The following is a 12,966-nucleotide window of genomic DNA, read 5'->3' on the forward strand; positions in this document are numbered from 1 at the left end:
GACCTCCGGGTCAGCAGCCGAGCACCGCAACCACTGTACTGTCGCGGTGGATGCTAGAAACAAACAAGCGCCCCCTTTTGTCAATCATTGCGTACGCTTGAGCTGTGCCGGTTTTGAACATGCGCACTACCCGTGCTTCCGAGTCTAACGATTCGAGGGCGGTGACGAAACCTAAGCTTCTGAAGCACTGTGCTTTAGCATGTCCAGAGCTGTGGAGCATTAAAAAAAAAGCAACATCTCATTAAAGACGCGAAAACACGGTACACGGGCGTCCTTGCCGCGCTTTCATGGAGAAAGAAAACACGAACGAATCGATTCATTTGGATGAACATGAAACTGTCGTCATTGTGCCACCGGTTTCTCCACAAGCAATGGAATGTCCAATGATAAAAGGAAGATAACGCGAAGTCATTAGATAAACGTTTCACATTGTATCAATGGATTGACATTTGCATACTTATATATGTTGCTTATCTGTTCGATATCATTTAGGCTATGAGACTGGTAGACGTCCCTTTATTTTTGCCTTTATTTTTAGTTTATCGTTTCTAGCGTTTAATTATATGTCTGTGGAATCACAGAAGTCCCTTAGTCCACCGCGGTGGAGCAGTCGTTACGGAGCTCAACAGCTGACCCGAAACTCAGAAATCAGAAATCAGAAATGCTTTTATTTTCCAACGAAATTGTTGGGGGTCCTTCAGGATCCTTTTCGCCTGGCTTCAGGCTTTCGCCTGAAGCCAGGCGAAAAGCCTTGAATGTGCCTGAAGGCCCTCACATGGCAACAGTAGCACTAAAACCAGCACATATATACATGTTTAGCATATATCCAAATGTAATACACCATTTTAATCCAATTGAAAAAAAAATGCAACATATTGAATAACACTTGTATTTTCCTACGAACACATGGTATTTAAACATAACATAGAAATCTAATACATTTAGTGAGAAGAAATGTGAAAATGCATTGTCATAAATCATAAACAGTGGAATTTACAACACTAAGAAAAGCACTGCTGTAAACATGACTATGATGTACAATATGATGATACTTTGTACATTGAAACACTGAGCGCGAAATAGATATTACAACAGAAAATGCGAAAATGTAGTAACGATTTTGTTAAGTGTTCATTCCGATTTACAAAAGTACTCTCTAATTTGTTTGCGAGTCAAAGTATTTGGAATTAATCTTTCCCCTTCCAATTTATTTAACAACGATGGTAGGCTATGTCGTAGTGACTGCATGAGATAATTTGTGCGTCTGTATGGTACGGACCACCTGTCATGGCTACGTGTGCGCGAGTCACTTTTCTTGTGTTCAAGTCGTGACGTATGTTTTAAGAAGGATTTGAACCTCGATCGCGATATTGACGTCGAGGAAGTCCGCGCGGCCCTGCACGGCCTCAACAGCCGGTCGGCGGCCGGCCCGGACCTCGTCACGAACAAGGCGCTGAAGAACCTCGACGACGGCTCCATTGAGAACCTAGCAAAGTACTTCAACAAGTGCTGGAAAGCGGGCGAGCTGCCGAAGCAGTGGAAGACAGCCAAGACCATTCTGATTCCCAAGCCGAGGAAGCCACCGGACACGGACAACCTCCGGCCCATCTCGCTCACGTCCTGCTCAACAGGTGGCAAGATTACCTGGAACGAGAAGGGCTGTACCCGGCCACGGTAATCGGCTTCAGACAGCACCTGAGCACGCAGGACGCGATGCTGCAGCTCAAATACCAAATCATCGACGGCGATTGCAGCGCACGCGACAACAAGGCAATCCTGGGGCTCGACCTGCAGAGCGCCTTCGACAAGGTGAAACACTCGGCGATCCTGTCCCAAGTCTCAAATCTCAACATGGGTGAGAGATCCTACAACTACATTAAGGACTTCCTCACGGACAGGACCGCCGAGCTGCGAGCAGGCGACCTACAGACGCAAGAGAAGAAGCTCGGGAGCACTGGCACACCGCAGGGGTCGGTCATCTCGCCGATGCTGTTCAACCTGGTAATGATCGGAGTGGCAGAGAAGCTCGCGGATGTCGAACACGTCAGGCACACCATCTACGCGGACGATATAACGCTGTGGGTGACCGGTGGCAGCGACGCCCACATTGAGTGCGCGCTGCAAACCGCCGTCGACGCGATAGAAGACCGGTTGGAGGGCACCGGACTGATATGTTCGCCGAGCAAATCGGAGCTCCTAATACTCCCACCTACCAACAACGTCAGAGGCAAGACCAAAAAACGCGAATACGAAAAGATCCGAATCATAACCAAATCCGGCAACGTTATCCCCGAGGTCGGTAAAATCAGGATCCTAGGCATGGTCATCGAGAAGCACGGAAGAAACGGCGACATCATCGCCCGTCTTACGGCGAAGGCGGCCAACGCGACGCGACTCCTCAAACGAGTCACGTCCCGGAAAGCAGGCATGAGAGAGGAGAGAATAATCAGGCTCGTACAATCCTTTATCATCAGCCACGTCACTTACGTCGCAGCCTACCACAGATGGCTGCAACACGAACGCAACAAAATCAATGCCATCATCAGAAGAGCGTACAAAACGGCGTTGGGCCTGTTTGAGTCCACGAGCACGACCCGCCTCTTACAACTCGGGATACACAACACGCTCGAAGAAATAGCCGAAGCACAACGGAGCGCTCAACTGGAGCGGCTGTCCACGACCAATGCCGGGAAGAAAATACTGGATGACCTGGGAATAGGACACTCGAACGAAGCGGAGACGAAGCTCCCCGTCCCCAAAGAGGTCCGACGCCAGACCAGAACCGACCCCATACCCAAGAACATGAATCCCGTCTACAACAAGGGAAGAAGAGCGGCGAGGGCCAAGGCTCTCATCGACCTGCACGCCAACGACGAGCACGCGCGATATGTGGACGCGGCCGAATACCAACAGAACGCTTTCGCAGCGGTCGTCATCGAGGCGTCGACCGGCGCAACAAGGACGGCAGCGAGCGTGAAGAGCATTGGAGCGGAACAAGCGGAGGAGGTGGCCATCGCCCTGGCCATCATCGACCCAGACTGCCACACCGTGCTAAGTGACTCGAGACAGGCGGTGCGAAACTTCGCCAAAGGCCAAGTATGTAGAGAGGCCGAACGAGTATTGCGTGCGGCCAAACTGCAAGACAGAAAAGTAAGAATTAAGTGGTTCCCGGCGCACGCGGGTGACGCGTCGGAACGCAATGCCAACCACAACGAAACGGCACACGCAGCGGCGCGAGCGCTAACCGCGCCCCGGCGACAGACCGTCAGACGTGGTTCGGAGCCAAGGACCGCATGACGGACTATAACGACATCACAAAAGCCTACCGCATGGCTCGCAGGACTTTCCCACTCCCGCACCCGCGGTTGAGTCGAGCGGAGGCGGTACTATTGAGACAGCTCCAGACCGGATCGCTACCGAGTCCGGGACTGATGCATCGCATGTACCCCGAGACATACCCGACCGACAAGTGCAAGGTCTGCCGGAGGGAGACGGCGGACCACACGCACATCTTGTGGGACTGCATCAAACACCCAGAGGAAGCGAGATCAAGAACGATCCCGTCGCGGCTCGAGGAAGCCGCGAAGAGCTACGACCTGGATCAACAGCTCTGGGCCGTCCAGCAGGTCCTCGGGGCGCTCGAAAGGCAGGGACCCAGCGAGCCGGCAACGGCGAGCGGAGACCCGCGCCGAGTAACGGCAACCCCGAAGATGACGTAGGCCCTCGTCAGGGCGCGCGAGCGCCCAACTGCAGGCACAAATAAAATTTGTTCCAATCCAATCCAATTGATATTGTCGGAGCCGAAACAAAATGAATATAAAAGTCGGTATTCGTAAAGGCTTGTTGCACGTATTATGCTACGTTTTTGAAAAAGTTGCGCACTGGGATGAAAATAGGGTACATTGGCTATTTGTCGAAGCGCGCGTTTTTGCAGTTGAAGAAGTGCACGAATATTAGCTTTTGTGGTGGTGGCCCATACAAGCGCACAATATGTAAGATGAGATTCAAACAAGGCGTAATATATTTGCAATTTTACCTTCTCAGGAAAAAAATGCCGACAGCGAGACAACACACCAGCGGCGGATGACAACGATTTTGAGATTAGTTCAACGTGATGGGTCCAGTTCATGTTTTCTGAAAACGTAACGCCTAATACTTTGTATTTCCTCAAAATTTCAATGGGAGCACCATCCAAGAATAATTCTTGATTGAAACAAGAATGCCTGCCTTTCGCCTTGAATAATATGGTCTTCGATTTTGAGCTATTAATTGTTAGAGCATTATTACGAGACCATGCCGACAGATTAGAAAGGATACTGCGAGATTTCTGCAACAGATCATCAAGTTCATGGCCAGAGACAAACAAACTTGTATCGTCAGCATACAGCACAATGGATGCATCCCTAACAATTTCAGCAATATCATATTTACATAGACATTAAATAAGGTCGGTCCCAATACGCTACCCTGCGGTACTCCCGATTTAATTTCGCGATACGAGGAACAGAAATTTTCGATAGCAACGCACTGAGTCCGCCCATAGAGATACGATCGAAACAACAAGTTTGCCACGCCACGAATACCGTAGCCGTCCAGCTTTTTAATTAAAATTTCATGATTTAAACGATCGAATGCCTTGCTATAGTCTATAAATATACCTAAAGTTAGTTTTCCTGCATCAATGTTACCAATTATTAGCTCCTTTTGACATAACAACGCTGTCTCTGTCGACCTGCCTGGGCGGAATCCCTGCTGACAGTCAGACAGAATGTTATTCTTTTCAAAAAAATCTTTGATTCGAGCTGAGATCACCTTTTCTAAACCCTTAGAAAAGGCAGACAGAATAGAAATTGGCCTCTAGTTCCCCAAGTCATTTCGATTACCTCGCGGGCTCGATCCCCGCAACGGCGGTCTCATTTCGATGGAGGCGAAATGGTAGAGGCCCGTGTACTGTGCGATTTCGGCGTACGTTAAAGACCACTGAATGGGCAAATTTTCTGGAGCCCCCACTACAGCTTGCCGCATAATGAAATCGTGGATTTGGCATGTAAAACCTCGCATATTATTATTAGAAAGGCGTGTTATCGAAAAAAAAAATAATGAAAGGAATAAAGCGCATTCCTTATCGCGCTTTCCGACGAAATTTTAATACAAGTAGTGTTTTAACACAAGTCATGTTTCATACAAAAAGCGAAGACACTGCTGCTCTGATCGATTACTATGGCAGCGCAAAGAAACAGAACACAAGAAAGGCAACGAAGACAAACACAAACACAGATCTGTGTGTGCTATGATCGAGGCGACCCAATAAGAGCTCCGTGACGCGCATAACAAGAGGAGCAAAAACCGCCGGCTCCCGAAGAAGTGCGAGGACGCGCGCGGCTCACGAGAAACAATGCCTCGCTAGGTCATCCGCTCTGTATATTCGCGCGCGGCTCAAGTACATTCGTGTCACCGAATAGGCTGCGAAGAAAAGAACATAAATCGGCGGCCGACCTACCCGAAGATATCTGCGGGACAAAGCTTACGTACGGGGAGGAAACCCTTGAAGTCGCTCGAGTGCCGAGCCGATTGGGCGCGGCGCATTGTCCTTTTTGGCTGCGGATGCCTCGTTTGAGCAAGGTTGCAACATGGGAACACTCGAAAAAGGCGCGAGGTTTAGCTATACGGGCTCGATGTGACAGTTACGACGTGAAGCACGCGCAAACAAGAAAAGTCGAGAGGAAGGGTCGCGCAGCTCGGAGTTCACGAGTCCCGGCGCTTTATAAGTATATCGCGACCCGTTGGAGGAAACGTCAGACATGGTAGCCTATTTTCATTATATCAGCTCATTTCGCTGCTCGAATACAGCGTTCTATCACATGTTTCGTACTTTCCGTTGCACAAATAGGAGTAATACCCCTGACACACGGGCCCTCTAAAGTCCTTTAGACTAGGGCACATCTTCCGGAAAGGCGTTCAGGCGCAGTGACACACGACAAAGGAGTAACTCCTTTCTGGCAAAGGTTCTTTTCCGAAAAGCAGATCCCGCATCTACTTTTCGGGCAGTAAGGGAGTACTCTCGCACACAGTGTGCAGAGCTGATCAATAGAAGAAAGCGTGTCACTACGCTAGGTTGCCCCGTGATTTCTTTCCCTAGAGAAAATGTGTTCATTTTCAGTAGTGAAGCGATTTGTTAAACAGTAAATGTTTACAGTAGCTATACTCTCGCACGCCCGCATCACGTCACTGGCGCCGCCACGTTGGTGTTGACAGTGGCACAGTGCGGGCTGTCGCCGGTTGTCAAACCCACACGTTGTGTGTCGTCGCGCGCGTCACGCTTGTGTTCCTTGTGTTTACAGTAGCTATACTCTCGCACGCCCGCATCACGTCACTGGCGCCGCCACGTTGGTGTCTTCAATGTGTGTTGTCATCACTGTGCCTGCAAAACCCGATCTGCAAGGTCAACTCGCTTATCGAGGAACACGCGACTCCACGCTACTTGCGAGTGCGCTGCAAGGGACGCTCATCGGTGTGCTTGCCATACGCGGTCCACGTCCCACAAGAACGCTTAAGGCCCGAACACACGTACGCGATGCAGCGCGTCAACGTGTGACTTTTTGACGCGGCGCCGCGCCCTCTCCCTATGGGAAGAGAGGGTGCGCGGCTACGCGAAGCTGCGCGCCCTCCCTCTTCATAGGGAGAGGGCGCGGCGCCGCGTCAGAAAGTCACGCGTTGACGCGCTGCATCGCGTACGTGTGTTCGGGCCTTTAGCGAGAAGCGCGTCGAATGTGCGCTGGCTTCGGTCGCCTCTGTTGTATGCATTTGTTCGCTCTTGTAATGTGAAGGCGCGTCTCTGCGCTCTTTTGTAAAGACTCTGGCGAGTAGTCGTTTGACTTTCGCCTGCGCTGCGGTAATCTAACCATCAAGAAATCCGAGAGCAACAAGCGTCAGGATTACCGCAACCCTTCCTTTATCGCTATCGCTAATTACTCCGCCAATCCATCACGTGATCACAGTTGTGTGAATAACGCTATGAATAAAACGCGGCACGCCGGCACTGACACAAACGTGAGAAAGTACGGCAAGAACGTGGGTACAAAACACCGACTGTTCATAGTTGCAAAACCAATCGAGGTCGCTACTAAAATGCAAAAAAAGAAAGAAATATACGAACGTGAGCAATATTATAAGCCGTCAAACATTAAAAACAAACGTTTTTGAATTGTGGTAGCGCTAAAAGTGATCTACATGCGTAGCTTTTTTAAAAATACATCGCTCGCAGAAGAAGCGCCATTTATTTTCAGCGTTCTTCTGAGGAACAACCTGAAGCACTAGTCCGGTGCCGTGTGTCATTGGCGCAACTCCTTTCTGAAAATGGTCCCTTTGGGCGACAAAAGTGGTTTACTTCAAAGCACTTTACTTTTGCCCGTGTGTCAGGGGCATTACACAGCCGCATTCAGTATCAAGCTACTTGCTAAAGTGGCCTTGATAGACGTTTCTGCACCCCACTGTTGCAATTTTTGAAATCGCATGGCGTATGTGTCCGATTGTAGATGTAATAGCGAGCTCCGCGTTAGCACAGTGATAGCATGCATCTTTCACTTCTTTCTTTATCTCCCCTTGGCTTTTTCCCGGTGCATTATTGGATATAGTTAACGGGACGCTACTCCTCATTGACTTGTCATTCATGTTTACCTTTTTTTAGACACTATACATAAGACATATGTTCGCATGAGACATATAGGGTGAACGCCTCATATGTTTAATACGAACGTAGCCTTGAACGAAAAGGCGGCGTGAGAGAAGCGAAGCAAAAGAAAAAAAATGGTTGATCCCTCCGTCATAGCAATCCGTATAGACGAGAACACCTCGAATTTAAAGCGTGCCGCCATATTTGAATCGCGCGTCGTGCCATCTATCGCAAGCGCGGCGAGGCAACGTCCCCGGCCTGCCATGCCAGCAGACGCTACACAAAGTAAACGCGAAACTTCCGAAACTCGGTCCGTCGGAGAGCGTGTTTCGCGTTTTTTTTTTTCTTCTAGCCTGGAGATTTTCGCTGTTTTTAGTGGAGCATGAAGAACACTTCGCTCATGCAAATCCGCAGTGCTTACAGTACGTGCTGTACGGGCTGCGGAAGAACTTCGTCAGGTACGTACGCTGTTAAATTCGTACAAACTTGCTGTTAGTACGCGTGAGTCGTAATTGGCATGCAACTTGCGAAAGAGTGAAACGAGGTTTTGTTGCCGCATGCTACAAGTTGCGGACAAAGTTTTATAAAAACTCATCATTTCATTATGCATCGCGTAATAATAATAATAATAATAATAATCAATCAATCAATCAATCATTTATTTAACGTGCCCAGGAACAACCGTGAGGTCTTTGTGCAGGCGCACGCAAAAATAAAATCAATAAAAATAAACAATCTTCAAAATAACAACAATAAACAATAACAACAATAACAACAATAAACAAAATAGACAGTCTTCAGAAATAAAAAGAGCAAAAACACGTAGACAAAGAGAAATGAACACTAAAGGGGAGGAGTAAAATAAGACAATAGGAGAAATATTGAAGGGGAATAAAAAATTAGATTGCACATATACAACTATGCGGAAAGACGGAGAAGGGAAGACTTTGTACACTGTGCCATACTATGTCAAAACAGTGCAAAGCTCGGATAAAAACAGTGATTGTGGACTATGAAAAACGTCAAGATCAAGAAAATTAATATTATAAAGACTTTGTATTCTGTGAACGGTAGAGTGTTGGAAGAAGCAGGCGGGTACATGAAACGGTCTGTTCTCTCTGGTTAACTTACGCGGAATTCGAAAATTAACACAATTGAGAAGTACAGGGCAGGATATGAAACCGTGGACTAGCTTGTAGAGAAATAAGAGATCAGAACGATTTCGTCGGCAGTGAAGTGATGGCAGTGATAATGACTCAGCAGTATTTGAACGAGATCCAGAGTCATTTTTAGCAAAGCGATGGTTATATATGCTGAGGAATTTTTTCTGGACTCGTTCAATGGTGTTACCGCTGGATTGAGCAATGCCATTCCATATCACGGACGCATACTCAAGTTGCGGAAGACATATTGCCGTGTACAATTTGTGTAGGGCCATGGGAGACCTGAATTCTCGAGATATTCTACAAACACATCCGAGAGAACGAAGGCCCCGCATAGCAGCACGCTTAACGTGAGAAGAAAAGTTTAACGCGCTGTCAACAACAACACCAAGATCACTGATTTCATAAACCTTGCATAACGGCACAGAATTGACAAAGTATTGAAATGACACGCTAGATGTTTTGCGAGTGATAGACATGAATTTTGTCTTTGCGGTATTTAGACAAAGGTTATTGCCGTTGCACCATTCGGAAAAAGAACACAAATCTGACTGCAACAAGCGACAGTCGTTAACTGAATGAATTTCCTTAAATATCTTGATGTCATCGGCATACAAGAGGAAAGAAGAATTACGAATGGCAAAAGAAACATCATTAACGTAAATTAAAAATAGGAGTGGGCCTAATACCGACCCTTGAGGGACCCCACTAGTCACTTTATACAAAGAAGAGGTTTGGCCATTTACGGCAACATAACAAGATCTATTGAGCAGATAGCTGTGCAAGAGATTCACAATCGACAAGTCAACGTCAAAGTTCGCAAGTTTAACCATAATCAGTGTGTGGCTGACTACGTCAAAAGCCTTGCTCAGGTCACAGTAGATTACGTCAACCTGTCCTCTCTGAGAAATAGGTGTGGAGATCTGCGTCATGAAACTAGCAAGATTTGTGGTAGTTGAGCGGCCAGCAAGAAAACCATGTTGATTTGGAATCAGTGAGTTTTTCACACTAAAAGACAATATTTTGTGAAGAGCCAGTTCGAAGATCTTTGATGTGGCACATAGTAGAGAAATCGGGCGATAATTAGAAACATCTGTCTTAGAGCCCGACTTAAATACTGGGAAAACACGAGCAGTTTTCCACATGCTAGGAAATGTGGAAGTGTCCAGGCAGTTATTAAATATCGTAGTCAGTACTGGGACAAATATAGTACCATATGCTTTTAGTATGGCGGAGGGGATGCCATCTGGGCCACATGATAAGGATGGTTTTAAGCGCTTAATGCATTCGCTGATAAGATTTTCATCCAGCGACAAAGCACTGGATGAGCTAACTGCCTTGGGCTGTTGTCTGATATCAGTGCTGGAGTCTGAGGCCTTATAAACGGATGAGAAATGTGTGGCAAAACAGTCAGCGACGGCATGCACTTCTACCCCATTTGAGTCTAGTAGTCTGAAGGACTCTCCGCTTTTGCTAGACCGTTTACGCACATACTTCCAAAACTCAGCCGGCCTGTCAGAGGCGCTTTTTTCTAAGAATTGAATGTACGAACTATGATCCCGTTTATATAGGCGTTTAGAGAGAGTTCGAAAAAAGCTGAACTCTTCCTTCCACTCGCTGGATGGAGAACATTTAGATTTCCTGTGTGCGTGATCTTTATGCTTCAGTGCACTGATAAGTTCAGATGAGAACCAGTGGGGATATTTACGTTGTTTAGGTGTATACTGGGGAATAAAATTAAGCATGCTGCTCAGTACAAGCTCCGTAAACCGATCAACCTGGTCATCAACATTAGGTTTGTCAGTAACCTGTGACCACTCAACGGTGGACAAGTGATGATAGAGGCCCGTGTAATCACCTCGCTTGAACGCAAATCTTGGAGATTTGTTTACGTAACTGCTGTAGCTCGTTGTTTCGGCTGATGCAGATAATCTTACGTTAAGTGGTGGGTGGAATTTGTCCGGACGTACAAGAGAGATGTTGGAGCGGGAAACTTCAAGGGGTTGATCGTTTGACACACACAGGTCTAAGACGTTGCCACTGGAATTGACGACTGAATTATGTTGCACTAGGGAATTAAACGCCAGAAAGTCCAAGAGCAGGCTGCACTTTTTCTCTGTGAAATGATTGTAATGAGAAAAGGTAAGCGTGCTCCAGTCAATTCCAGGTGCATTGAAATCCCCAAGAACAATAATTCTGTGCCCACTATGAGAAGATCTCACAAGTTCAATAGAAGACATGACATCGTGAAACGAGGCAGGGGAAATGCTGGGCGGTAAATAGAAGCATCCAATCAACAATTTTTCACGGCGCTCAAGGTTCATTTCTAGCCAGATCGATTCTTCGATAGTTTCTAGGTCTTTCCGTCTAACGGATTTCAGTGAATTGTCAATGGCAATCAGCACGCCACCGCCTTTCTGTTTGGTTTCACTGAAATCTCGGTCACGGCGGAAGGTGGTGTAAGTCGGGGGAAAAAAGTCCGATGAGAGAATTTCAGTGCCGAGCCAGGTTTCAGAAATAGCGATAATAGGAAAACAAGACGAAAGAACATTAGACAAAAACTCCAGTGTCTTGGTACGCAGACCCCGAGCATTTTGGTAGAATATGTCTACGTTACACGGCACTTTCGATTCCAGTCACTTGCTCAGAGGGATGAAGCATGTCATCGCGCAGCTCCCCACGAAATGGCTTGAAGAGGCATCCGAGGGGCCACATCGAAGGGTCATTCAGGCGTTGTAGCGTTTCCTCGTCAACTTCGATATAGAATGAAGAATATGACTGGAATCTTAGTGCCGAGCCAGGTTTCAGAAATAGCGATAATAGGAAAACAAGACGAAAGAACATTAGACAAAAACTCCAGTGCCTTGGTACGCAGACCCCGAGCATTTTGGTAGAATATGTCTACGTTACACGGCACTTTCGATTCCAGTCACTTGCTCAGAGGGATGAAGCATGTCATCGCGCAGCTCCCCACGAAATGGCTTGAAGAGGCATCCGAGGGGCCACATCGAAGGGTCATTCAGGCGTTGTAGCGTTTCCTCGTCAACTTCGATATAGAATGAAGAATATGACTGGAATCTTGTTTGAAGTCGCCGGCAGGAAATGGGAGACATATCGAATGAAGCAATATGTTTTTTGATGTCAGCAGCAGTGGTGTCCGGGCTCAGCTTCGTAACAAAAATGGCCTTTGGCCGTTGTGGCCGTTGTGGCCGCTGAGCTACAGATATAGTGGATGTCTTCAATGCTCCAAACGAGGCGGGTTTCTTCTTTCTTACACCCTCAGTTACCGCTGCAGGCATCACACTGACACGCTCGGACGTGTCTACGTCACATGGCGGCGAATTCGAAGATGAAAGAATTTTGGACAGAGGCTGTTCAGAGTACGCAGGTTGCTTGGAGGTCACAGATCGGCCAACGGTCACCTGCTCTGGAGGGATCACAGGCGCCTTCACTGACACGGCGGCCGTGCGGCGCGTCAGCTCCTCACGCAGGAAGCGGACCTCTGCACGAAGGGAGGCGACCACACGGGCTTGTTGTTCAACACCGCGGGAATGATCCTTGCGGAGGCGCTCGTTTTCTTCGCGTAGTTGGGATACCTCGTCGCTGAGGAACGAGATTCCCTCCAACGCGTCGAGGAGGAGGCGGCGCAGCCCGGCGAGCTCACCACCCGTAGGGGCACACGTGGAGAGGGAACCGGTTTGAGAGCAGCTGCAGGGCTCATCGCTGCACGCCGCCGAGTTGTCTTCGTTAGGCTTACCAGAAGAACTGCTCAGATCACATAAATTGCAGCAAAATGAGCGCGATCCAGACTTCAGAAGTTGCAGCTCTTCATCAGGCCAGGTTACACACTTCGCATGAACACGTTTAGAACAACTTTCACAGCGGAAAAACTGCTGCTTACCGAAAAACGGGCAGGAGCATAGCAAGCATGCATCCCGACTGGGAGCCATGGTGCGGGACTAATAATAATATAGTTTGCTTTGATTCTCATCATATATATGTATGCACAATCAAGGTTTCACTCGCTTTTGCATGGCTTTAACCGCCCTAGACGTCATGTGATCTTTTTTAACACGAAAGTGTTTTTTGCCGGGGTCCACCACGACTTCACTGACATCATCTCCGTTACGG

At 47.8% G+C, this 12,966-nt stretch overlaps 3 protein-coding genes across 3 annotated transcripts in view; 2 read left to right on the top strand and 1 right to left on the bottom strand.

Annotated features, from left to right (window-relative positions):
* The window catches only part of LOC119396625 (uncharacterized), a 296,945-nt gene that overhangs the window by 216,386 nt on the left and 67,593 nt on the right, over positions 1-12,966 (bottom strand). The window lies entirely within an intron of this gene.
* LOC119396626 (uncharacterized) overlaps positions 1-12,966 on the top strand; it is a 272,920-nt gene that overhangs the window by 131,618 nt on the left and 128,336 nt on the right.
* Positions 1,623-3,719, top strand: LOC119396629 (uncharacterized). The gene is given in 2 exon segments (XM_037663913.2): positions 1,623-3,238; positions 3,241-3,719. Coding segments are annotated over 2 exon segments (2,004 nt in total). The 5' UTR covers positions 1,623-1,713.

This window comes from Rhipicephalus sanguineus, chromosome 6 (assembly GCF_013339695.2).
Source record: "Rhipicephalus sanguineus isolate Rsan-2018 chromosome 6, BIME_Rsan_1.4, whole genome shotgun sequence".
Lineage (NCBI taxonomy): Eukaryota > Metazoa > Arthropoda > Arachnida > Ixodida > Ixodidae > Rhipicephalus > Rhipicephalus sanguineus.